This window comes from Trichosurus vulpecula, chromosome 5 (genome assembly GCF_011100635.1).
Source record: "Trichosurus vulpecula isolate mTriVul1 chromosome 5, mTriVul1.pri, whole genome shotgun sequence".
In the NCBI taxonomy this organism is placed as follows: Eukaryota; Metazoa; Chordata; class Mammalia; order Diprotodontia; family Phalangeridae; genus Trichosurus; species Trichosurus vulpecula.
Window position 1 is genome coordinate 290,010,280 of NC_050577.1, and position 24,569 is coordinate 290,034,848.

The 24,569-nt window shown below is 44.9% G+C and overlaps 1 protein-coding gene across 5 annotated transcripts in view; it reads left to right on the forward strand.

Annotated features, from left to right (window-relative positions):
• The first annotated feature begins 6,747 nt into the window (after nt 1–6,747).
• Nucleotides 6,748–24,569, forward strand: part of TCP11L2 (t-complex 11 like 2) — a 53,660-nt gene continuing 35,838 nt past the window's right edge. Inside the window, exons 1-3 of one of the 5 annotated variants that reach the window (XM_036760885.1) lie at nt 6,764–6,900; nt 19,480–19,662; nt 20,408–20,597. In XM_036760885.1, coding sequence (XP_036616780.1) covers nt 20,441–20,597 — 157 coding nt within the window. In that variant the 5' untranslated portion in view covers nt 6,764–6,900; nt 19,480–19,662; nt 20,408–20,440. Of the gene's footprint in view, nt 6,901–6,936; nt 6,955–7,015; nt 7,087–18,076; nt 18,225–19,479; nt 19,663–20,407; nt 20,598–24,569 lie in introns of those variants that run through there. The other 4 variants (XM_036760884.1, XM_036760887.1, XM_036760888.1 and 1 more) reach the window with 4 other exon arrangements.

The following is a 24,569-nucleotide window of genomic DNA, read 5'->3' on the forward strand; positions in this document are numbered from 1 at the left end:
AGAGCTCCAAAAAGCCAATGAGGAGAAGAATGCCTTGAAAGGCAGAATTAGCCAAATGGAAAAGGAGGTCCAAAAGACCACTGAAGAAAATACTACTTTAAAAATTAGATTGGAGCAAGTGGAAGCTAGTGACTTTATGAGAAATCAGGATATTATAAAACAGAATCAAAGGAATGAAAAAATGGAAGACAATGTGAAATATCTCCTTGGAAAAACCACTGACCTGGAAAATAGATCCAGGAGAGATAATTTAAAAATTATTGGACTACCTGAAAGCCATGATCAAAAAAAGAGCCTAGATACCATATTTCAGGAAATTATCAAGGAGAACTGCCCTGATATTCTAGAGCCACAGGGCAAAATAGAAATTGAAAGAATCCATCGATCGCCTCCTCAAATAGATCCCAAAAAGAAATCTCCTAGGAATATTGTTGCCAAATTCCAGAGCTCCCAGATCAAGGAGAAAATACTGCAAGCAGCCAGAAAGAAACAATTTGAGTATTGTGGAAACCTAATCAGAATAACCCAAGATCTGGCAGCTTCTACATTAAGAGATCGAAGGGCTTGGAATGCGATATTCCGGAGGTCAATGGAGCTAGGATTAAAACCTAGAATCACCTACCCAGCAAAACTGGAAAACAAAGAGAAATAGGTCAGTAGGTCAAGGTGATGTTCATTTCCAGGCTCTGGTACTGACTAGCTGCATAACCTTTGCCCGATTCATCATCCAATCAACAAGTTTTTTTTTTTTAAATTAAGTGTCTACTGTGTGTGGGTCTCTGTGCTAAGGACCAGAGATACAATAGAAAATGAAACCACCTTTTAACCTCTTCTGGGTCTCACTTTTCTGTAAAATGATGGAAAGAAAAGATCACTGGAGAGGGAACATGGCTCAAGAGAATCTGTGAACTTGGAAGGGGGAAAAAATTGCATCTATATTTTCACTAATCTTTGGTGTCCTTTGAGGTCCTGTGTATTTAATTTTGTGCATTTAAAAACATTATTTTGAGAAAGCTTTTGAAAGCTTCTTCAGACTGCTAGAGGAGTCCAGGACACAAATGAAGGTTAACTCCCACCCCTGACCTAAGCTCCAGAGGACTGACCTTCAGCTCAATTGAACAAGAATTAATAAGCATGTAAGATGTGCCAGGCACTGTCCTAGGTGATGAAGACACAAAAATTAAAAAAATGACCTTGTCTTTTCCCTCAGGGAACTCACATTCCAACGGGGGCAAGAGAGGTGTGTACAATGTGTACACAGATGAATTAAATACAGGGTGGTTTCTGGGTTTTTGGAGGGCACTACCCATTGGGGAAGGAGGAAATCAGACAAAAAGACTTGTGCTGTCTTGAACAAGCACTTGCATGAAGACCACTGGCAAATCACCAAACCTTTCAGCACCTGGTCTAAGCAGCTCTAGACAGAGTTCCACATATGGGGTATTTGAGCTGGTCGTATGCCCCTGGGCATATCATTTTGCTCTCTGTGTCCCAGGCAGCTTTGTGATGCTATAAGTTACTGAGGAGCTGCTGATTTGGGTCAGTGGTCAGTGAATGGTTTCCACGAAGATAGTGCCCCACACAGGTCTGGCCCCAAAATAAAAAATCCCTTCTAGCTCAAAAACATCTAACCAAGACTGGGCAGAAGAGTATTAACAGTAGCGAACTTAACACAGCACATTAAGGTTTGAAAAGAGCTTCTGCAAATGTCTTCTGATTTGATCCTCACAAGAACCCTGGGAGGTAGATGCTATTATTATCCCCATTTTACCAATTGAGGAAACTGAGGCTGAGAAAGGTTGTTGTTCTGTCATCTCAGTCACATCGGACTTTTTGTGACCCCATTTAGGGTATTCTTCACAGAGATACTGGAGTGGTTTGCCATTTCCTTCTCCAGCTCATTTGATAGATGAAGAAACTGAGGTAAACAGGGTTAAGTGACTTGCCTAGGGTCACATAGCTAGTATCCAAGGCTGGATTTGAACTCAAGTCCTCTTGTTTCCAGGGCTAGTGCTCTAGCCACTGAGTTAATAAATCTGAGGCAAGATTTAAAGGAGAAGCAGAGCAGAGTTGGACTTTAAAAGAGTTGCCTTCCGGCTCTACATCTATGACACTTTAAGGTTATCCTAATTTCTCCAAATATGTGATGAAAGACAGTATGGATAAACACATCAGTCCTTCCATCTAATCTAAGCATCATAGTAACAATACAGTGCATTATTTAATATATAAAATATATTTAATATACTATATTATCTATAAATATATTCATGTAACATAGAACCTATAATACATTTTATATATTGGTTATATATTAAATAGATACAAAATACAATAATAAAAAGTGTTGTCACCTATGGAAACAAAACATTCCTGTTATGGATACATTCACATTCCTGTAAAGGGAGGGGGGCACTCTTCCAAGTATTTCGTGCAAACAAGATACTGTAATTAGTGAAAAGCTGCTTTCCAATGGTAGGGGTAGAGGGAGGAATATCTCCCTCCCCACACCCTCATGCAAGGCTGAAGGCAAACTGTCCACACACTGCACCCCGCAGAATGGGTTGTTTGAAATGTACCAGCTGTTTCAGCCACTCAAAGAGTGACTGAATTGTCCCAGTGCCAAGAACAATGGAGGAAGGAACGGTATTTTTGCAAGTAAAACGCCTCAAATTTGAACATGAGGTACACCTAAAAGAAGGAAAGAAAGGAAAGGAATAAGTACCCATTTCCCTAGAGGAAAAGTGAGCACATATTTATTCACTGCCAGGTACTGTGTAAACAGGATTAAGTGACTGCCTAGAGTCACACAGCTAGTAACAAAAGTACTGTGCTAAATATGTGCTTTACAGATATCCCATTTGACCTTCACAACAACCTCGGGAGGTAGGTGCAATTATGATCATCATTTTACAGTTGAAGAAACTGAGGCAGACAGCGATTAAGGGACTTGCTTGAAGTCACTCAGCTTGTAAGTATCTAAGGCTGGATTTGAACCTCAGTGCAGCACCACCTAGCTGGGTCTGGGGGAATTACCTATCATGTCCTAATGCACATACCAATTGTGTTCAGCCCATGTGCAAATCTGGATGTGCATTTACGGGAAGGTGTGTGCTTGCAAACCCATAATTTTTCAATGTGGGCATCAAGTATGTGTGGCATACACACACACACACACACACACACACACACACACACACACAGAAGTGTAGTGTGGTAGGGCAAGGAGGAGTTGTTCAGGGTGAACAGAGCACTGATTTGGGGTCCATAGGACCTGGGTTCAAATTGTGCCTCTGCCACTTTCTAGCTCCATGCTACGGATTTGGGTTTGGAGAGCCTGGCGTCAGATACTGACTCTTCTACTCAGGAGTTGGAAGGGACCTCAGAAGCCATCTGGTCCAACCCCTCCATTTTATGGATGAGTAAACCAAAGTGAAGCCACTAGCCACTAGAATTATCTAGCTCCTAAGGGTAATGGCCCTTAGGAATCCATGGCCTCTCACTCTGGTGTTAGGGCTTTTCCTACTGTTCAGGCTTATTAGACTTTCTTACTGTATGCACTGGATTGGGATTCAAGAGGACTGGGTTCAAATCCTGAATTTTATGCTTTCTGCCTGTGTGACCTTGGATGAGTCAGCTAATAATTTTAAAAATAAAAGTTAGGGAAGAGGAAGGCAGGGTGTAAAAGGTTTAGAATGATCCCACTTTAAAATTTGTTGTTCACTTGTGTCTGACTCTTCACAACCCCATTTGGGTTTTTATTGGCAGAGATACTGCAGTGGCTTGCCATTTCCTTCTCCAACTCATTTTACAGATGAGGAAACTGAGGCAAATAGGGTGAAATGACTTACCCAGGGCCATACAGCTAGGGTCTGAGGTCAAATTCGAACTCAGGTCTTCCTGACTCTGGGCCTGGTACTCTATCCACTGCAGCGCCACCTAGCTGCCATCCCACTTTAAATAGTTATTTCTCTGTGTATGTCCCAGTTTTAAAACACACAGAAGACTTTTCTAGCACAAAATCTTACAGGTAATATTTTAACAAAAAAAAAAATAATGCTACTGCTTTCCCTTCAAGATTATCTCCATTTTACCCAGTATATGGCCAGTACACACATAGGTTGTTTGCATGACTTCTCCCTAGACGACTGGGAGCTACTTGAGGGCAGGGATTGATTTTTACCTTTCATTGTACACCCAGCACTTAGCACTGCCCAAACCAATCCAGTATTTTTGCCAAGAAAACCCCAAACAGGGTCACAGGACTGAACAACAACAAATATACAACTGCTCTATTTATTACCTATCTCTTACATTAGAACTACGATACATTGCATTTACAGGGTGCTTCTGCAGAGCACTTCATATGCATTATCTGATTTGGTTCTTTTAGGTAGGTGCTATCATCGTCTAGCTTTACCATTTTTTAGATTAGGCTGTGAAAAGTTCGGTGAATGGCCAGAGTCTAATCACTTCAGGTGCAGGATTCTAACCACTATGTGACACTGCCTTTGTGGCTAGAGTGTTGGGGCTTGGAATCAGAAAGATCTGGGTGCAAATCTTGCCTTAGGCTGCTTTGTGGTCCTGAGCAAGCCTCCCACTTTGAGGCTCAGTTTCCTCAAAGATAAAATTAGGATGATTTTTAAAAAACAACTCTATTTCATAGTGAGGGTCAAATGAAATGAGAAATATAATGTGCTTTGCAAATCTTAAGGTGCTATTTATATGACATCTTTTATTATTAAAATGTACACACAAGGCACCAGATCGATAAGGACATTACACCGAGCTAAGGCAGCTGTTGGAATACAGGCTTTATGGACAGAAATCCAACACACCACATACACACACACCACATACACACACACCACATACACACACACCACATACACACACCACATACACACACACCACATACACACACCACATACACACACACCACATACACACACCACATACATATACATATACGCATCCCACACACACACACACCACGTACACACACACCACATACACACACACCACATACACACACCATATACATATACATATACGCACCCCACACACACACACACATACCACGTACACACACACCACATACACACACATACCACATACATACACATATACGCACCCCACACACATACGCACATACCACGTACACACATACACATACACACACCACATACACACACGCACACACCACATACATATACACACACACACCACATACATACACATACATACACACACACACACACAAACAAGGTAACAGGCTAACAGGGAGCTAATGCAACTGTTAGCACAGACAGTCGCACTTTATACACAGAAATCCAGGATGCTCTGTACACGCACCATCGAGACACAAGACCAGCGCAAGGGACCAAAGGAGAATTAAAACAGCTATTGGCATACTGGTGCCTAACATGGTTCTTGTGATGTCCAAATCAGAAAATAGGTGAGACTTCTTACCCTCCCATTCCCCCATCCCCAAAACACACTTCTTTCGTTGCAGAGGTAGGGAGTGCTATGGGTGTGGAGCATTGCATAGACTGACAGATCCCGTGGATGGGCTGGTTGGTTTTAACGAACTGCTCCCTTTCCCCCCCTCCCCCTTTTTCATTCTTTGTTACTAGGGATGGTTTGCTGGGTAGAGGGAAGCCTGGAAAGAAATAATCAGAAATGAAGGTAATATGAAAACATTTTTTAAAAAGACGGCAACATTTTGAAAAACGTTCGTAAAGCATGTTTTCCAAACCTTAATCTATATGTCAGCTATGCAGCAATGTATAGTGTGCTTAATTTCTTTCAACTCATCGGGGAAAGAAGAGAATAAACATTCATTAAGTGTCTACTATGTGCCAAGCACTGCGCTAATCACTTTGGAAGCATCTCATTGCTCTATATACCATTGACTTCCTTTTTGTAGGTTGCCTTGTTTTGTGTCTATGTGGTTGCGTCTACACAGTGCACAGAATTTCTGAGCATTTAATGACTCTGCCAACAGTTTCATTAGCTTCCTTTCTTTAGGTTGTGTTGTTTTTGTATTTGTTGTGCATCTACACCAACAGCATTGGGTTTCTGAGGATGCAGTGACTCTTCAAACAGCTGCATTTTGGTAGGTTGTGTTGTGTTGATGTCTAGCGGGTTGTGTGTCTACACAGTGTGCTGGGTTTCCGCGGGTGCATTTGAAGTGCTATCAATGCGGATAGCAGTCAGGGGATTCCTCTCGTCAGGTGCATTGTTTTGGTGTCTAAGCAGTGCGTGCGCGAGTGCTCAGGGTTCCACCCCCCACCCAGCCACCTTCACTGCTCTGCGGAGGCTCGAGAGCGTGCACGCGCCCTCTGAGACTGAGCGCACGCACAGGCCCCGCCCCGCGGCTGCCCTGGCCCGTCTCCGCCTCGCCTGCCCCGAAGAAATCGAGCAGTTCCGTAAACACATCTCTCTCCTCCCAAGCCGGGCTCGGACCATACCACTTTCTGTCCGCAGGGAGAGCCCTCTCTCGCAGCCCTCTGCAGTCGAGGCCGCGGTCCCGGATCTTAGGCCTTGCGCGTCCTTGGTGTGTGTATGTTCTTGACAGCGCCACTCGGGCCTCGCGCGGGACCCGGCCAGGGGCTGGCTGGCCGCGGGATGGGCGTCCCCAAGTCCACACTCCCCCCGCGGGCCGGGCGTGATGGGCCGCGCCTTGGCTGGCGGCGCTGCCCCTCTGGGCCCTTTAAATACCGCGTGGGGCCGGGGGGAGGGAGTAGGGGGCTGGCGAGCGGTGCTCCGGGAGGGCTGTCAGGCGGGCCAGCGGCGGAGCGGAGCCGGGCGGAGCGGAGCGGAACCGAGCCCGGGCAGTGACCGGCACGGAACAAGACCGGAAGGGAAAAGGGGCTGCCTCTCTCCACGCCCGGCTCGGTGGGTAGCCCACGGCCGCGAGCGCTGGAGGAGGGACAACCAGCCTGTCCCGAGGTTGGCGTGCGGTACAGACTCCTCCCGGCCCTCCTGAACTACGGGGATCCCGAGCTTCCTATTTCAGCCTTGACTTTATTTCGGGGATGGGGAGGGAGGCAGCCCCCATTTCGCGGCCGGGGATCCCCCCCGGTGCGTGTCTCACTTGTTTGTCCCCGAACCGCCATCCCGCGTGGGAGCGGTGGGAAAGGGGAGGGAGGACTGGTGGGCGGCCCGGGATAAGCTGGCACCCCCAGTCCCGGGTGGGAGCTCGAGTGCCGGGTCTTGTTTACGGCCGTGCTGGGCAGGTGCCAGCGTGTGCGCTCCGAACCAGCTTCCAAAAATACTCCTAGAGGAGGAGAGAGGGGCAGGACTGGGGGCGGGGGGCACTTGTCAGCCCCCTCCCCAGGCCCTCCAGAATGGGCACGGGACATTTGCCTATCGCCCCTCACCCCGCCCCTGACCCGTCCGCTCACCCTCCTCTCTTTCTCACTCTCTGCGCCCCCTCCCAGAACTGGGCAGGGGGCACTTGTCCCTCCAACCCGCTCCAGACCTGTCCACTCACCCTCCTCCCTTTCTGATCTGCCCCTCCCCAACCCGGATTGGGCGGGGGCATTAGTCACACCTTCGCCCCCTTCCTTCCCGAGTCTCTCTGATTCCTAGCTGTGACCCCCCAGGAACTCGAGCCTGGGCCTTGTGGGAGAAGGATGTGGGTTGTAGGAGATGGATGGATGTCTCTGTTTTGGGTTGGTTGCCCGGGCTTTCTAGGAGACGCCGCCTCTTCCTCCTGGTTCCCCTCCTCCCTCGGTTTTGTTTTGACAGGAAACGTGCAGCTTGCGGGAGTAGAGGGAGGAGGGGAGGGGAGAGCTGGAGACCGGAGCCCTGGGGTGGCGGAACTGGAGGAGACCTTAGCGATCATTTAAGGCCACCTCCTCATTTTCCAAAGAGTTCAGGCAGGGGCAGGATTGGAACTCAGGATTTGAAACCCAGTATGCTTTCCATCACGCCATCCTATGGGCCTCCTATGAGTTCTGAAATTGTGTGAGAGGTCTGTAATGAGGCAGTAATAGCTACCTCTTGGGGAAGGAAATGAAGGAAAGGCTGCCGTTCGTTGCAGCTGCTTAATTGCAGGGAGAGAGATCTGGCGGTCGGCACCAATTTTCCCGTAGAAAGACCTGCGCCTTTCCCTTAGAGAGGCTCTGAACAGTCCCCCAAGGGACCTGGCACACTTAAAGAGAAACCAGAGAAATACCAGGGCTTCCTCACGTTCCACCAAGTCCCCAACTTGAAACTCCTGGTTTCCAGCTGGTTCTGAGAGTCTGCCCTTTTCTATGTGTTAACTAAGAGGATGGTTTTAGGAGCTGGAGGATCTGGGTCTGAATCCTGCTGCTTCCCCGTACTAGCTGTGTTACCTTGAGGGAGTTAGTAACTTAACCTCTCCGCTGTAAATTTGGGGTTGCACTATTAGATGGTCCCATCTGGTTCTAAATTCTGTGAGTATTTAAGCCTCAGTTTCTTTTGTAAAATGAGGGGATTTGACTAGATAATCTCTGGAGGCCCTTCCAGCTCTAAATCTCATGATTTTATAATAACATCGTTTGGGTCCAATACCAGTTTTCAATACCTGCCTACTCTTTCCTTCCTCTTGTCAATTACTTTTTGTTCAGTCATGTTTGACTCTTTGTGACCCCATTTGGGCTTTTATTGGCAGAGATACTGGAGTGGTCTGCCATGTCCTTCTCCAGCTCATTTTTACATGAAGAAACTGAGGCAAACAGGGTTAAGTGACTTGCCTAGGTTCACACAGGAAGTGCTGAATTTGAACTCAGGTCTTCCTGACTCCAGGCCTGGGCACTCTATCAGCTGTGGCACCTAGCTGCCCCAAGAAATTACTCTTGCAGCTAATTCAGTATGTTGGTTGGGTCCCCCATTAGGAGTCTCAGCAGCTCAGAATAGGACCAACCTGGAAGTAAATCTACATGTGTTTGTGGTGAACCTTGGGGAAAGGGGATGTAGTAGGTAGGTGCTGGATAAATAATAGGAAGTTGGAACAGAGTGTTAGGTTGGAGCCTTTCAAAGAGCCGGGCTTTCTAGAAATTGAATTCATTGATGGGGTACCTCTATAGATGCTGTGAATATTTGATTGTTAGCCAATGCCTGTTTTGTCTAAACACACACACACACACCCCTGTTTCTGGAAGCCTTAGCACAGTGCCTGGCACATAGTAGGCGCTTAGTAATTGTTTATTGAATTGCATTACATAAATGTGATCTTCTCTCATGAAGAATCCCTGCAAAGTGATCATTGCTTTGTGCCACCATCGCACTGGTGTCACCACTATATTGGGCTGGACTGAATGTAGAGGGAGGGAAGTTTCTCTCCTCCTTTCAGCAGCCTTCCCCCTTGCTGTCCCCAGGTGCCCAGGGTCTTTTCATAATCTAAGCCCAGGCGTAACCCATGTCACAAGAAGCCTTTTCTCTGTAACCTGGCCTTTGACCATTGTACTTATGGTGGGAGGAGAAAGAAGTTGCTGAACATGTCTTGGAGGTCTTGGACTTTCCCGGTTCTGCTATTTACTAGATGCATGACCTTGTATAAATCACTTCATCTCTCCTGGACTCCATTTCTTCCTCTGTAAAATGAGGTGGAGGAGGGGTGAGACTACATGATTTCAAGAGTCCCTTTCAGTTCTAAATCCTATGTCTTGTGAAGTGACCTGCCCCAAGGCCATTAGTGGCCAAATAAACACTGTCTTCGGACTTCTGGGTCATGTCTTTTGTCTTTCTCCTTCCTTTTCTTCCAAACTTGTCTAGGCTGTGTCCAGTTTCCAAGGTCCTATGGGGCAAGTCACATATCCAGTTCACTACAAGGTGTTAAAGACTGATAAGAGCTAGGACATTTGCATTTTAACTGGATACTGAGAAGTATGACTTAAAAGATTAATTAGCCTGTGACCTTGGTTAAGTCACTTCCCCTTTGGGTTGAGTAGTGCTTTCATCTCTAAAATGAGAGATCTGGACTCGATGACCTTTGAATTCCAGCTCCAGAGTCCTGATCCCAGGATTGCATCATCTATCTGGAAGGACTCCTAAATGGAATAATTGTTTGGCTTCTCTGGTCAGCCACTGGCTTGTTTCCTGTTTCCTTCTCTAAACAGTGTTAGAGGACTTAGTCTTGGCATGTTTGTTTGATGTCATCTTGTAGTGCTGTGGTGTCCTTGTTACCACAGTTGATGCCCAGGTTGTCAGGAACAGGTCAAAAGGGAACTGTGAGAAGCTGGAGGGTCTCCAGGGAAGGGCAACCAAGCCAGAAGAGCTTGATTGAACTGAGGGTGTTTAACCTGAACATTCAACTGTAACATGGTTCTATGAAGGATTGTCATATGGAAGAGGGTTTAGTTCAACTCCTTATGTATGGCCCCATGGGCCAATGGGTAGAAGTCGGTGCATGGAGATACATTGAGGCTTAAAGTAAAGAACAATTGTTGTGTTTTTAAAAAAAAGGGCATTCAATTTTATTGTGTTTTGGTTTATGTCATCTTAATTTCTGAATATATCCCTGGATATAACAGCGTTCCTCCCTTTATAATAAAAAATAAAAAAGAAAGAAGGGAGGCTGAATATGTTGAGCAAAACTAACCGACAGATCCAAGAAATCTGACATTTATGCTGGCTTCCACACCTGTAATCTCCAACTTCTAGAAAAACAAAAGAGATGGAGTTATACTCTCATATTTCTTTTCTGGGGGTCAAGCTCGGTCATTATACTCAATTAACAATAATTTATTAATTGACTACTTTGCGCCAGCATGTTGCTAGCAGGTAGCAACATGGCTAGGGAGAGATACAAAGATCCCCTAGGAACGATACAAAGCAAAACTGAAACAAACTGAAACAATCTCTACTCTCAAGGAATTTCCATTTCCGAGGAAAAACCTCTTCAGGTTGGGAAGTAGAATGGGGTGCCTCGAGAATTAATGAAGTGCCTGTTACTGAGATCTCCAGGTTGTTGGAAGGCGGGGGCTGGCTGCTTTCATTTCCTCAGCCCTTAACACAGCTATTAGGGCTTCATAACAATGCTTGTTGACTGATTATGGTGAATACACTTGACCCCTTGAAGAAATATGAGAATGTTAACTGCCCTTTTTGTAGTGCTGAAGGATGGTGGGTGTGGAACACTATAAAATGTCAGATCTGGTTTCATCTGTTGGCTAATTTTGCTCAACTGATTCCTCTCACTCCTTTCTTTTTAATTCTCAAAGGAAGGAAAGAAAGACCAGATGACCCTTTGTGGATTGTATTCCATGAAGAAGAGAATCCGCATCCTGCTCTGGGTTAAGCGAAATGTTTCTTCCTTTTTTATGATCTCTTTGAGGTATAGACCTAGTGGAGGTATTGCTGGATCAAAGGGTATGTACAGTTTGATTGCCCTTTGAGCATAGTTCCAAATTGCTCTCTAGAATGGTTGGATCAGTTCATAACTCTACCAACGACGCATTTGGGTCTGTTTTCCCACATCTTCTCCAACACTTATCTTTTTTCTTTTCTGTCATATTTAGGCTAAATACTTCTCAAGAGCCTTCCAATGCTGAGATTCTGTGATTTGATCACCTGCAGGGTGTTGGGCAGGAGTTAGAGCAGGGCCTCTTACTCTAGCAGTTCAGGAATTCGATAATGATTACTATTACCAGACCAGGAGGCCTGGCCACATTTTACCTTTCTTTGGCCTGAAAGGCTAAGGACGTTCCACTTTTCAGTGCAGTCTTCATTCACAAGCCAGGTCTAAGCATTTCAAGTTAGTTCTCCCTGAAGAAATGAAATTTAGGCTGTAATACTCAGTAGCCTCCATGATACATGGGGAGTCATTAGCTTTCAGGGTCCTGCTGGCTTGGGTCATCAGGAAGGACCCCATCAAATTTTCACATCCATTCCTTGACCTTTAAGATGGTGAAGGAGCCTACTGGGCTGAACCAAAGGGATGGTATTATAATTCAGGATTTATTGTCAGAGAGAGGAGACTCCACTGGGAAAAATGTTTCTGTAACAGCTTTTCCTTCTCTTTGACCAGTGATCTGGTGTAGTCTATTGCTTAAGCTGATCTCCTGGCTCAGTAATGACCCTGAGGCCTTCCCTCTGACCAGTAGCAGTGCTGAGTTCCAGTCTTCTCATCCGGGTAGGCCAGAAAAATCACTATGAAAAAACTCTTTTCTTTGCTTGCTGTCTAGAACTAGAGGGGTCCTTCTGGGTCATCTACTCCCACCCTGACATTTTATAGTCTTTTGGTGTGGCCGAGGTCACAGAGGTCTCACCATGGGCCCAGGATTCTAGGGCAGCAAGGACTTTGGAGATCACCAGGGAAGCCCAGAGAGGAGTAGGTTCATAGTCTTAGAGTTCAAAGGTGACCCTTAGGGGTCACTGAGTACAACTTTGTCTTTTTTCAGGGGATGACACTTCAGTCCATAGAGGGGAAACAGCCAGGGAGTATATAGCAGGACTGGGCTCTGAGCCCGGGCCTCTGACTCTGACTCTGACTCTGGGGCTCTTCCCACAGCACCATCTTGTCTCCAGCTGTACATACAGTGAAGGTAATCTGTGTATACCAGGCCTTATCACTCAGAAAAACATGTCACTGAGAGGCTTTGTGCCAATAAAATGGACTTTTTAAAAGTCTCAAAATTCTTTGGGGGGAGGGAGGGGGTTTCCAAAACTCTTAAGAAAGCATTCGTTTACTCTGAAGTTGACAAAGGTGCAGTAGGTTGTGATAGAAGCCTGAGTGCCCAGTGACAGTGTTTGGATTTGATTTTTACAAAGCCAAGATTTTAGGATGGGACTTCTGTCTGTAGGGGAGCCCAGGGCTGGATCTGCTTGGAGGGGAAAGATTGGTTGGTTGTATAGTAGAAGGAGCATTGAATTTGGAGTGTTTGAGATACGGTGTTACTGGAAAGATCACTGGTTCTGGGTCGGAAGACCTGGGTGCAAATGCTGACTCTGGTACTAACTACTATATCACCTTGGGCAAGTCACTTCTCCCTGGATCTCTAGTTCCTTTTCTGTAGGTTGAGGGGGTTGGACTAGATGCCTCTAAGGCTCCTTCCAGCTCTAAGTCTATGATCCTGTGAAATGGCTTAACTTCTCTGGGTCTCAGTTTCCCTATCTGTAAAATGAGGACTAGATGCCTCTGAGGCCCCTTCTAGCTCTGAGTCTATGATCCTATGAAATGGCTTAACTTTTCCAGGCCTTAGTTTCCCCATCTGTAAAATGAGGGAGTTGGACTAGATGACTTCTGAGGTCTCCTCCAGCTCAAGATATTTGGTCTTGTGAGCTCTGCAACTTTCTGACTATATCAATCTGGGTATGTCACTTCCCCTGTTTGAGCCTCAGTTTCCTCACAGGTGAAATGAAGTGGTTAAAGTTGGTGACATCTCTTGGTCAGTCTACCTGGTGATAAATCTGTTGGTCTCTTATGAGTTGTATATAATTGAGAAAGGCTGGGGACAGGGTTGAGTAATCAGTGCAGGAAATAAAATGGGCAAAGAGTAGATGAATGAATAAGAATTGATTAAGCACCTGCTCTGTGCCAGGCACTATGCTAAGTGCTGGGGATACAAAAAGGCAAAAGATTAGTCCCTGCCCTCAAGGATTTCACAGTCTAGTTAGGGAGACATTATGCAAACAAATATATATGAAGCAGCAATGTACAGGAGAAATAGGAAATAATTGAGAGAGAAGGAGCTGGAACTAAGAGGGGTTGGAGAAGGCTTCCAGTAAAAGTTGGGATTTTAGTTAGCACTTAAAAGAAGTCAGGAAGGTCAGTACTAGAGCAAAGGAGGGAGAGTATTCCAGGCATGATGGATAGCCAAAGAGAATGCCAAGAGATGGAGCTGTTCATGGACCAGCCAGGAGGCTAGTGTCATTGGATCCAAGAGTATGTGTTGAGGAGGAAGGTCTGGGAAGATTGGAAAAGTAGGAGGGGGCTCTGTTACGAAGGGTTTTGAATGCCAAATAGCATTTTGTATTTGATCTTGGAGGCAACAGGGTAGAGAGCTCACATCCTAATAGAGAGAGTCAGTGTATAGAGGAAGTTTTAGCTACAAGTCCCATGAAAAGGTCCTGTGGTCCTTAGGATATGGCGATAAAACAGATGATGTCAATGGTATCTTATGCAAGGTTCTTAAGCAAATTGGCAGCTGTGTAATGGTACTTTATAAATAAAAATGGAATATCCTGAATAGTAATAGGTGGATTGTTCAGAAGTGATTATTTATCATCCATAAAGAAAATAAACTATCTTTGAAAATCTTGCAGCATGAAACTCCATTTCCACATCTATAAAGTGATGGTGTTGGACTTGGTGGCCTCTGAGGTCCCTTTTGGCTCTGAATATAGGGTTTAGGTCTACTTAGATAACTGCCTGGTACAGACTGGATGTAAAGTGTATCTAAAAACATCTAATGGCCTATCCATTGATTAGGCCTTCTGTAAATACATCTGAGACCAATAAAGGGCCCAGAACTGCAGGAGAGGAAGCTGGGATGTATCTGGGAAATAGTACAGGGCTTATAGTGATGGTGAGTTACTCCATATTGTTCCCTGGAAAAGAATAATCCATCTTTTCAAAGGCCAATATTCTCCCAGTGGTGCTGTCTAGATAGAAATCATGGAACATCATGATTCAGAAGAATCAAAATTGCAGGCAATCCGTTGAATTGTGCAGGGGAAAAATAATATTTTTAGAAGCAAACTTTCAGATCTTTAATAAGAGGTAGCATGGGGTAGTGAGGAGAGAGCTGATCCTAGAGCCAGTAAGACCTGAGCTTAAGCCAGGCTGTGTAACCTTGAACAAGTTAAGTAAAATCGGTTACAGAGCCAGTGCTGATCCAAATTGGTAGAGGGAGTTTCCTCATTGGTAATTCCTTATGCCAATGAGATCACAGGACTTGTCCAATAAAAAAAATTGAATATAAAAGTGTTGAAAGAAAAAAAATTCTCACAGGCCAAGAAACTCAGATACTGGAGTGAAATCTCTTCTTCTGGAACCTGTGGTTTGCCTGAAACACAGGACCTTAGCTTGTGGAATCGGAGTCACAACCTTGGAAATGTTTGTTACAGTTAGTCATTAGAAGATGTGTTTTGATTGAAACCAGGCCAGTGGTGATTTGATTGGTGATCAAAGCCTTGGAGGAAAATTGGCAGGTCCCGGTGGGGAGAAATAACAGGTGGCATTTACTAGGGTTTCGTAGTTTGCCAAGCACTCAACAGCTATCATCCCATCTGATCTCACCAGGATCTTGTGAGTGAGCCACTGTTACTCCCATTTTACAGAGGAGGAAGTCTCTGACTCAATAATGAGACGAATCATCGACCTTCATTTGTAGTTGTGCTCCAGTGGACCACGGGGGATATAAAAGGCAGTGGATTTGGTTTTAAAGGACCAAGGTTCAGAGTCTCTGTCCACGGCTTACTTCTCTTGTGACCTTGGGCAAACTCTCTAACATCATCAGGTTTCCATTTTTCTCATCTGTAAAGTGATGGGTTGGTCTAGATGGCGCTTACAGCTTCAGATCCGTGGTCCTCCCTGAACCTCAGTTTCCTCATCTGCAAAGTGAAGGGGTTGGACTCATTGGCCTCAGACATCACTTCCAACCGTAGCTCTATGAGTCTGTGAACGACTGTCACCATTTATGATGTTCATACCATATGCAAGGGCAGCTAGGTGGCGCCATAGTGTGTAGAGTGCCAGGCCTGGAGTCAGGAAGACTCATCTTCCTGAGTTCAAATCTGTCCTCAGATACTTCCTCGTCATGTGACCCTGGGCAAGTCACTTTACCCTGTTTGCCTCAAGTTTCGTCATCTATAAAATGAGCTGGAGAAGGAAATGGCAGACCTAACCAGTATTTTCATGACCCATATAGCGTCTTGAAAAGTCAGACATGACCGAACAGTGACAGAACAACTGGAGTTGTCTGAAAATAGGACAGGCTGCCTTGGGAGAAAGGATATCCCCTCTCTGGAGGTGGAGGTTGGACGACATTCTAGGAGGGGCATCTTGATTGGACCAGTTGGCTTCTGGGATTCCTTCCAACTCTTGAGAGTTTTCCTGGTGCCAACATGGTTTTTCCTTTCCTTATATTCCCAGGTCTTAGCCAGTGGTAGGCATAGTAGACACTAGGTGAATGGTTGTTGCCTGACTGATGTGTTGCCCCCTGAAGTTGTGTCTCATTTGATTCCCGAATACCCCAACCCCTCCCCTCCCCTTGCCCCATTAATATCATAGATGTTTCCCACAGCAACTCAATGGCTGTCCCCATTGGCAATCCTGCCTTTTCTTGGTCCTTCCAGCTTGTAATATGGGGCTGCCTCTACCTCTTGAGCCTCCATCGAAGATCACTCATGTTGCTCAGTTCAGAGCTCTTGGGATTTCTCCCCCACCTCTGACCTTGGCCCCTTCCCTCCTTCCTGTCTCAGCTCCTTTTCCCCCCATAAAATCTCTTTTTTTAAAGACAAACTTAGTGACATCAAAGACAACAAATTTCGATATACAAAGAAGAGGAAAAGTTGATTTCTACTATGTCCAGCTTTTCATAAAAACTATATATTAATTGGCTGGTATATATGTATGTGTGCGTGTGTGTGTGTGTGTGTGTGTATGTGTATGAGCATTTATCAAGCACCTCCTGTGATCTAATTGCTGTGCTAAATGCTTATGAATATCTCATTTGTGGGAATCTTTTCTTCTAGATGATACATATTTGTTATGAGGGTTTCTTTTTATTTTTCTGATTGTTCGTTGGCAGGCAGTGGCAGGAAGAGATAATAAATGCTTGTAAGAGTAAATAAATTTTTAAAAGATGAAAGGGAGAAAAATACATGAAATTTAACATGGCAGGGAGTTCCAGTGCTGGCCTGCTTGCCTGGGTCCCCTTCTGACCTTATTCTGCGCTCTTCTGGGTTTTTAAAATGTTCTTTTTCCCTTCTTGAACCACTGTCACTGCCCACCTACTTCCTGCTGCCCTGAACCATGAAAGCTTCCTTTCCAAGCACCCCCTCCCCATAAGTCTGCTCCCTTCCTTGGATGGCTCCTTGCTCTTGTCCTACCCAGGGCTTCTTTGTGCATCTTTCCAAGGTTTCCTTCACAGCTACAGAGGAAGGGTCCCTGTGTGCTTTCAGAGCCCCTCCTGGAGGCTTTTCTGAAGTTTTGCTTATCAATATTTGGGATAGGAGTTGGCCCTGTGATTCCACTGGAATAGAGGGCCTCTCACATAAGGAAAGCCCCTCTATCTGTGCAGGTTGCCACCTTCTCTGCAACTTCTGATTTCAGAGAGCTGGGGCACCCAGAGGAAAGTGCCAGACTCTTGTCATGGGCAGGACATAAACCTTGGTCTCCCTGACTCAGTAACCCAATTCAACAAGCATTCATTAAACATCCACTATCAGTCAATCAACAAAGACTTATTCATTGAGTGTTATATGCCTAGCACTGGGGATACAAAGAAAACCAAAAAAGGGAGATAGTGCATGCCTTCAAGAAGCTTACATTCTAAGAGAGGAAACAATATAAGAAGATACAGAAAAAAATGCATGGTAGCTGGAGACGTTAGCAGTAGGAGGTTTCATGCAACTCCAGCTGAGTCTTGAAGGAATCAGCCATCATGAGATGATAAACCCCTCCAGTATCTTTGCCAAGAAAAACCCAAATGGGATCGCAGTCAGACATGATTGAGACAACTCAACGACAATGACAATATAGCTAAAACTGCATGACAGTCAGGATTCAAAATAGCTGGACAGGCTTGGGACATTGAGCAGAACAAAATAGTGAAATTCATTAAGGATAAATGGCAAATGTTGGACTTGGGTTTAAAAACTCAACAAGCCAGGCATATGACAGGGTGAGGCGTGAGTGGATGGCAGTTTTGTCTGGAAAAGATCAGAGGGCGTTCTTGGGTCAGAGTCCTAGTGGACAGTACGACCAGGCAGCCAAGAGAGCAAATCCAATCGCGGGCCCCATTAAGGGAGTCACAGAGACCAGGGGTTAGGGATGTCATTGTCCTGCCGCACTCTGTGCTGGTCAGAGCACATTGGAACATTGGACTGTGTTCTGACCATAGTGGTTCATGCTGAACAAGGATCCTTGGGAGGACTGGTGCGCTTAGCCCCAGATGGGAAGTCTTAAGGATCTTACTGGCCCACTCCCAAGTATCTGAAGAGCTGTCTTATGGAAGAAGGATTAGGTTCATTCTGTTTGGCCTCAGTGGGCACAAGTAGGACCAGAGAGTGGAAGGTACAAAGAGGTAAATTTAGGCTGGATAGCATGGGGGAGGGAGAAGGGAATTTCCTAATGACGAGAGCGGTCCAAAACTTGTGGGATGGGCTGCCCAGGGAAGTGTTGGCTTCCCCCCTTTGGGGCATTTCAAGTAGAGGTGGGAGGACCATTTCTCAGGGATCTTGTTGAGAGGATGCCGGTTCAGACAGAGATTGGACTAGTTTCTCCCCTAAGGTCCTTTCCAACTCTGAGATGTTGAGTCAGGGACCTCTGGAGCATTCCCATTTGACAGATCACGTCAGAAGGTCAAAGGATAATAAGACTTAGCACTAGAAGAGAGAGTGACCTGAAGGATTGTCTAGTACTGAGACTCAGAAATGGGAATTTGTTTGAGGTTACAGTGGTAGTAACAGAGCTGAGATTTGAACCCAAGTCTTTGGATTTCAAGTTCAGAACTCTGCCACAGCACACAGCCCTCTCTGCTGTTTTTACGGATGAGGAAACTGGGGCTCTAGTGTAGTGCCCCAATCCTGCCCCCAATGGGGGAAGGGTAGAATTGGGACTCAAGCTGAGGTCTTCTGACTTTCCGTATTCGGTGGTCTTTCTACTCTTCTGTGCTGAGTTTTCACCAAGATGGCAGACAAAATCTGGAGTTGTAAACAGCCAGCCAGAGATTGAAACCACCCCATCCTGACTGTGTCCCACCTGGGGATGAATGTTAATTAAAACAATAATATTTTGTTTACTACACAGTAAAACTGAGATTCAGCCCCAGGGCAGGGGAATTTAGAGAGCTCTAACTGCATGTCTTTTTCCTATAGAAACAACTGAGCCTAGCATTTGGTTAGTAAGAATAATGAGTTCCAATCAAGAGCTGCCAGATGGCTGTCTTCCTCCCTCCCTCATGTTGCCCCACCCAACTGAGCCGATTCATTGACAGGCCCGCCCAGCATCTGTCTTCCTGTCTTCTTGGTTGGTCAGTGTAAGGGGGCTTATGTCCACTCCACATCATGGGTCTTCCTCATAAAACCAGAACCTCAAAGGCCGTCTAGTCCAATGCTGTCATCTACAGATGAGAAAAAGAGTCACCTAGGTGATCTGTTACAGGGACTGGATCTGAACTCAGGTCCTGCAAGTCTAATTTCAGTGTTCTATTATGCAACACTCTCTCCTTGTGTCCTGAGGCCTTCAAATGAATGTATCTCAAAAACTTGATTTGAGGGTTACTGTCCAGAGCACCAGAAGTACTAGTGAAGGCCCTGGTGTTTGTTTTCTTCGTGAAGGGCTGGCTGTTGCTTGTTGGATGAAGGCAGCCGGGTGTCAGGAAGGTCTGAGTTCCAATCCTGCCTCAGGCACTGGTTTTGTGATCCTGGACAAGTCACTAAACCTCAGTTTCCTCATCTTCAAAACGGGCTTAAGAATAGCCCCCAACTCCCAGGGCTGTTCCAAGGATCAGACGAGACAAGGTATGAGTCCTTTTGCAAACATTAAAGCGCCATATAAATGTCGTGACTGTTCTTATGGCAGAGGGCCTGTGGATGTTCATGTGAGCTGCTCCACTCTGTCCCTGAGTACCTTCACCGGTCAGTTGAGAAATCTCTCCTCCCTAGGAATCCTTCAAAGCCGAGGAGCCCCATCTGCCTTAGGATAGGTGGTGCAGTGGATAGAGCTCTGGACCTGGAGTCAGGAAGACCTGAGTTAAAATGCGACCTCAGATACTTCCCAGCTGTATGACTCATGACAAATCACTTCACCCTGCTTGCCTCAGTTTCCTCATCTGTAAAATGAACTAGAGAAGGAAGTGGCAAACTACTCCAGTACCACTGCCAAGAAAACCCCAAATGGGGTCACGAAGAGTCGGACGTGACTGAAAAAGACTGAACGAGAACAGGATTGTGGATTTACCGCTGCAAGGGACTTTAGAGGGGGCACCATTGAGTCTAACCCTCTCATTTGGTAAATGAGGAAACTGAAGCACAGAGAGATTAAACTGCTTTGCCCAGGGTCACATAAGTAGATTGAAAGCCAGGTCTTCCTGACACCAGGTCCAGAGCTCTGTCGCTGCATCTCAGGGCAGGAGTGGTGGGCTCAGCGATCTTCCTGAGGTCCCTTCCAGCCTTGGGCTCTCCAGCCATCAAGCTTTGCTAGATTATTGTATTTTCCACTCCCTGTGCCCCCAAAAACTGATTTGGGGGTTGTTTGTCCGTGCAGGTGTCTCCATTTACTCTAAGACGGCGCAACAAAATGCCCTTTAATGATGAGAAGCGCTCGGTGAACGATGACCCGACAAGCGACTCGGACTCTTCTCGGATGTCGGAGAGCGCAGCTTCCCTCAGTGACTATGAGTGTTCCCGGCAGAGTTTCACAAGCGACTCCTCGAGCAAGTCCAGCTCTCCAGCCTGTAAGCAAATGGAGAGGTTATCAACCTTGGTCCCATCGGGCTTCTGATGGACAAAGAGAGCCCCCAAGGCCAAAGCCCACTCGCTTGTCATAGGGGGAAGCTGAGGTCCAGAGAGGAAGGTCACCTAGCTAGTAAATGTGGGTCCTCAGACTCCTCACCGAGTGCTCTGCAAGGCCCAGTACACAGATGGCCTTGCTTGAATTTTCCTCCCGTTCCCAGCACCACTAGTTTGTACAAACTAGAGTAGCCACTTCTGTCAGTCAATCAACATTAAGCACCTACTATGTGACGGGCACTGCACTGAGTGCTAGGGATACGAAAGAGGCAAAAGACAGTTTGTGCTCTCATGGAACTCATAGTCTAATAGGGGAAACGCCATACAAACAACTGTCGATCAGTGAACATTTATTAAGTGCCTACCATGTGCCAGGCACTGTGCTAAACACTGGGGATACAAAATCAAAAGACAGCCCCTGCCCTCAAGGAGCTTACAGTCTGATGAGGGAGACAACATGCAAACAAATATATGCAAAGCAAGCCCTATGCAGAATAAATTAGACATAATTAAGAGAAGAAAAGCATCCCCAGGCTTTGGACTTTTGTCTGTGTCCAAATAAAGTCCTTCCCATGGGGCACCTTTCCTGGTTGCCAAACTCACAGTAATGGGGCAACTAGCCTAAGCCCTGCTCTGGGGATGAATTAATGTTCATGCATTTCTCCCCCTCTGGTGAGATTTTTGAGTGTCTTTGAGTTGCATGGCCCAGAGCAATGGTCCAGGCAGGAAGTGAAGTAACCAGAGGGTTTTCCTGGTGGTTTCAAAAACAGTTTCACATGTCACCCCCAAAATCGGTACTACCAGCAGCAGTAGCAGCAGCAATTTCTTGGTTCCAGATTTCTGATTTCATCAGTGTAGGAGGTCATTATGCAATCCTCAACTTACACCCTGAGAGACTTGCTTGGCACCTTGAGAGATCAAGCAGCTTACCTGGGCTCACCCAGCCAGTAATGGGACTTGAACCCAGGTCTTTGACTCTGAAGCTGGCTCTCTACTCACTGTTTACCACACTGCTTCTCAGCAGTAGTAGTAATAATAAGGATGGCATCAGCAACTGACATTTATATAGTTCTCTTAGCCTAGCAGAGTATTTGAGCTACATTACCTTATTTGATCACTGGCTATAAGAAACAATTCGAAGAAAGTAATTTCTCGAGTGTCAGCTAACAAGCATTTAAGCATTTGTTATTTTCTATGTGATTTATTTACTTTTTATTTTTATTTGTTTATTTTGTTATTATTTCTTTTTAGTGTTTGTTTTTTAAATATTTTGAGTTCCAAATTCTTTACCTCCACCTCCTTTACTACCCATTGTAAAGGCAAGCAATACAATATATCAGTTTAACATGTGAAGTCATGCATCCAGCAAGCATTTATTAAGTGCTGATTATGTGCTAGGCATCGTGCTCAGTGCTGGGGAGACAAAGGCAAAAATATACTTCCTGCCTTCAAGGACCTTACATGCAAATGAATCCTATGTACGTCCATAGACGTATAGACAGTGTAAATGGAAGGATGTGTCAAAGAGAGGGCACCTTTTGCCCATCTTTATATGCTGACAGGTTCTATGAGGCTCATAGACCATTGGTCGGAGGTCAGAGGAACCTTTCAGGCCCTCTCTAATGCTCATTTCACAGATCTGAGCACTGTGGCCCAGAATGGTTCAGGAGTCAAGGTGTCATAAAATAAATTGTCTTGAGATTCCAGAGAAAATTCTGAAAGAAAATTGGGACTTAGGATCATAGACTTAGGGACCATAAAGGTGATTAAGACCATAGAGGTGATTTCCTACATTTTACAGGAAATGAAGGCCCCAATGCCCCATAGCACAGAGAGCTGGAAAGGACCTGGGACATCATTATTCTAATCCACTCATATTAAAGATGAGGCCTGAGGATGGGAAATCACTTGCCTTATGTCACTGAAGGAGTTTTGTGACCGAGGCAGGATTGCAAACCAGGTCCTTTGACTCTGTTCCTCCAGCAAGTGCTTTGTTAGCCATGAGATAGTGTAGAGTTCAATCCTTCAGGGACTGTGATTTTCCTCTTGTGGGCCTTTTCTTTACCAATGCAGATCACAGCTGCTGCAGGCCTGCATAGTCAGTTTCATGAGTTTCTATAGCTAAAAAAGCCATTCTCTGGTCATTGCTCCTCTGATGAGAAAGCTTCAGACTGAGCCTGCAGCTTCCTGTGTAGAAGCTGACAGCCCAGCTCAGCCATGTTGCACACCGTCCATTGTGAAATCAGACTTTAGGTGGTTAGCTTGATTCGGCTGGCTTTATTGGTATTTGGGGAGAGGCCCATTTCAGCTCCTTAAAACTTTTCTTTTTTAATCATAGACTTAAAAGCTATCAACTAAACAGCTGAATAAATGTAATAAAATTCTGAACTTAAAAAAAGAGAGCATTTTTATAAAGAAATCACAGCAAAAAAAGATTCCATGAATCTTCATTTCATGTCTCTTGTTTTCAGATAAGTGTATGAGATAAGGGATAAGACTTTATGTAAAACCCTCAACATTTAACAGAGCGGCCCCAGATAAAGTGTGGTGATGTCAGCATATGCATTTTCCTCCTGGTTCTGCTCCCTTCTTTCTGCATCAGTTCGTAGAGATCTTTCCAGTTTCCTCTGAAACTTTCTACTTTTATTTAGAATAAAATGCTAGAAACAGAGCCAGTTCTGTGACTGGTTGTCATTTCTCATGGAACAATAACATATTTTTGGTATGGTATATTATATTCATATACCCCACATAGGATAAGGAAATCTGGAAAATACTTAAATGAATTTATACCACTTAAGAGCAGAAAGACCAGAACTGCATATATACGGCAACTAGATTGAAAATCCGTACTCCGTATTCCAAAATTCATATATCACACATGGCATATGAATATAATTCTATATATGCAGAAATAGAATTTGGCATATTATGCTGCATGCGGTGTATTATATTCATATGACATAATTTGTATATATAACTACGTTGATTTTATATGTAGAGGTAGAATTTGCTATACCATTACTATCCATGGTATATTATTTTCATATGGCATAATTTGTATGTGTGCCAATATACTTTGACATATAGAGAGAAATAGAATTTGATGTACTGCACATGGTATATTATACTCATATATCATAATATGTAGAGGTAATATACCACATGTGTTATGTTTCTATACTTTAATTTGTATGAGTGTATATATGTATGCATACACATATATCACATGTGTTACAATATATTAATATACTCTGTGTGTGTGTGTGTGTATGTAGCCATACCCCAATAGGATAACCATGCCTCTAGTTCTATTTATTTTTTGATTTTTTTCCCCTCTGAAAAGAGTTCCTCTAAGCATTTTTGTATGTATGGTCCCTTTCCTTTTTGCTTTGACCCCTTTGGGGGTATATGCCTAGTGCTGGTATTATGTCTGAGTCAAAGGGCATGCCCTATTGGCTGGTTCTACACAAATCAGCAATACCTCATTGGCCCTGTAAGCTCATTAATGTGGGCGTTGCCTCCATTGATGCAGATGGCAGCCCCAGCCATGCATGTTCATCTCAGCCTGTGGAACAAGCGGGCCTCACACCAAAAAAAGGAGTTTGTCACTTGGCCCTTTTCCAGTTGTCTACCGTTCTCGATCACGGCTTTTTCAGCTCCCTTGTCAGCGTGCTCCTGCTATTCTTTGTTGGTCTGGCTTCATTTAGACTTCCCCATGTTTCCTTGTGTTCCTCATTTGTTATTTTTATGGCACCATCACATGACGTTATATTTATTAATAAACCAGTTTATTCCACCATTCTCCAATCTTTGGGAGACAGGTCAATTCTGTTTAGTTTTTGCTATCACAAATAAAACAGCTGTGAATATTTTTTGTTCAGATAGGCCACCTTTACAAATTGTATATTTAACAC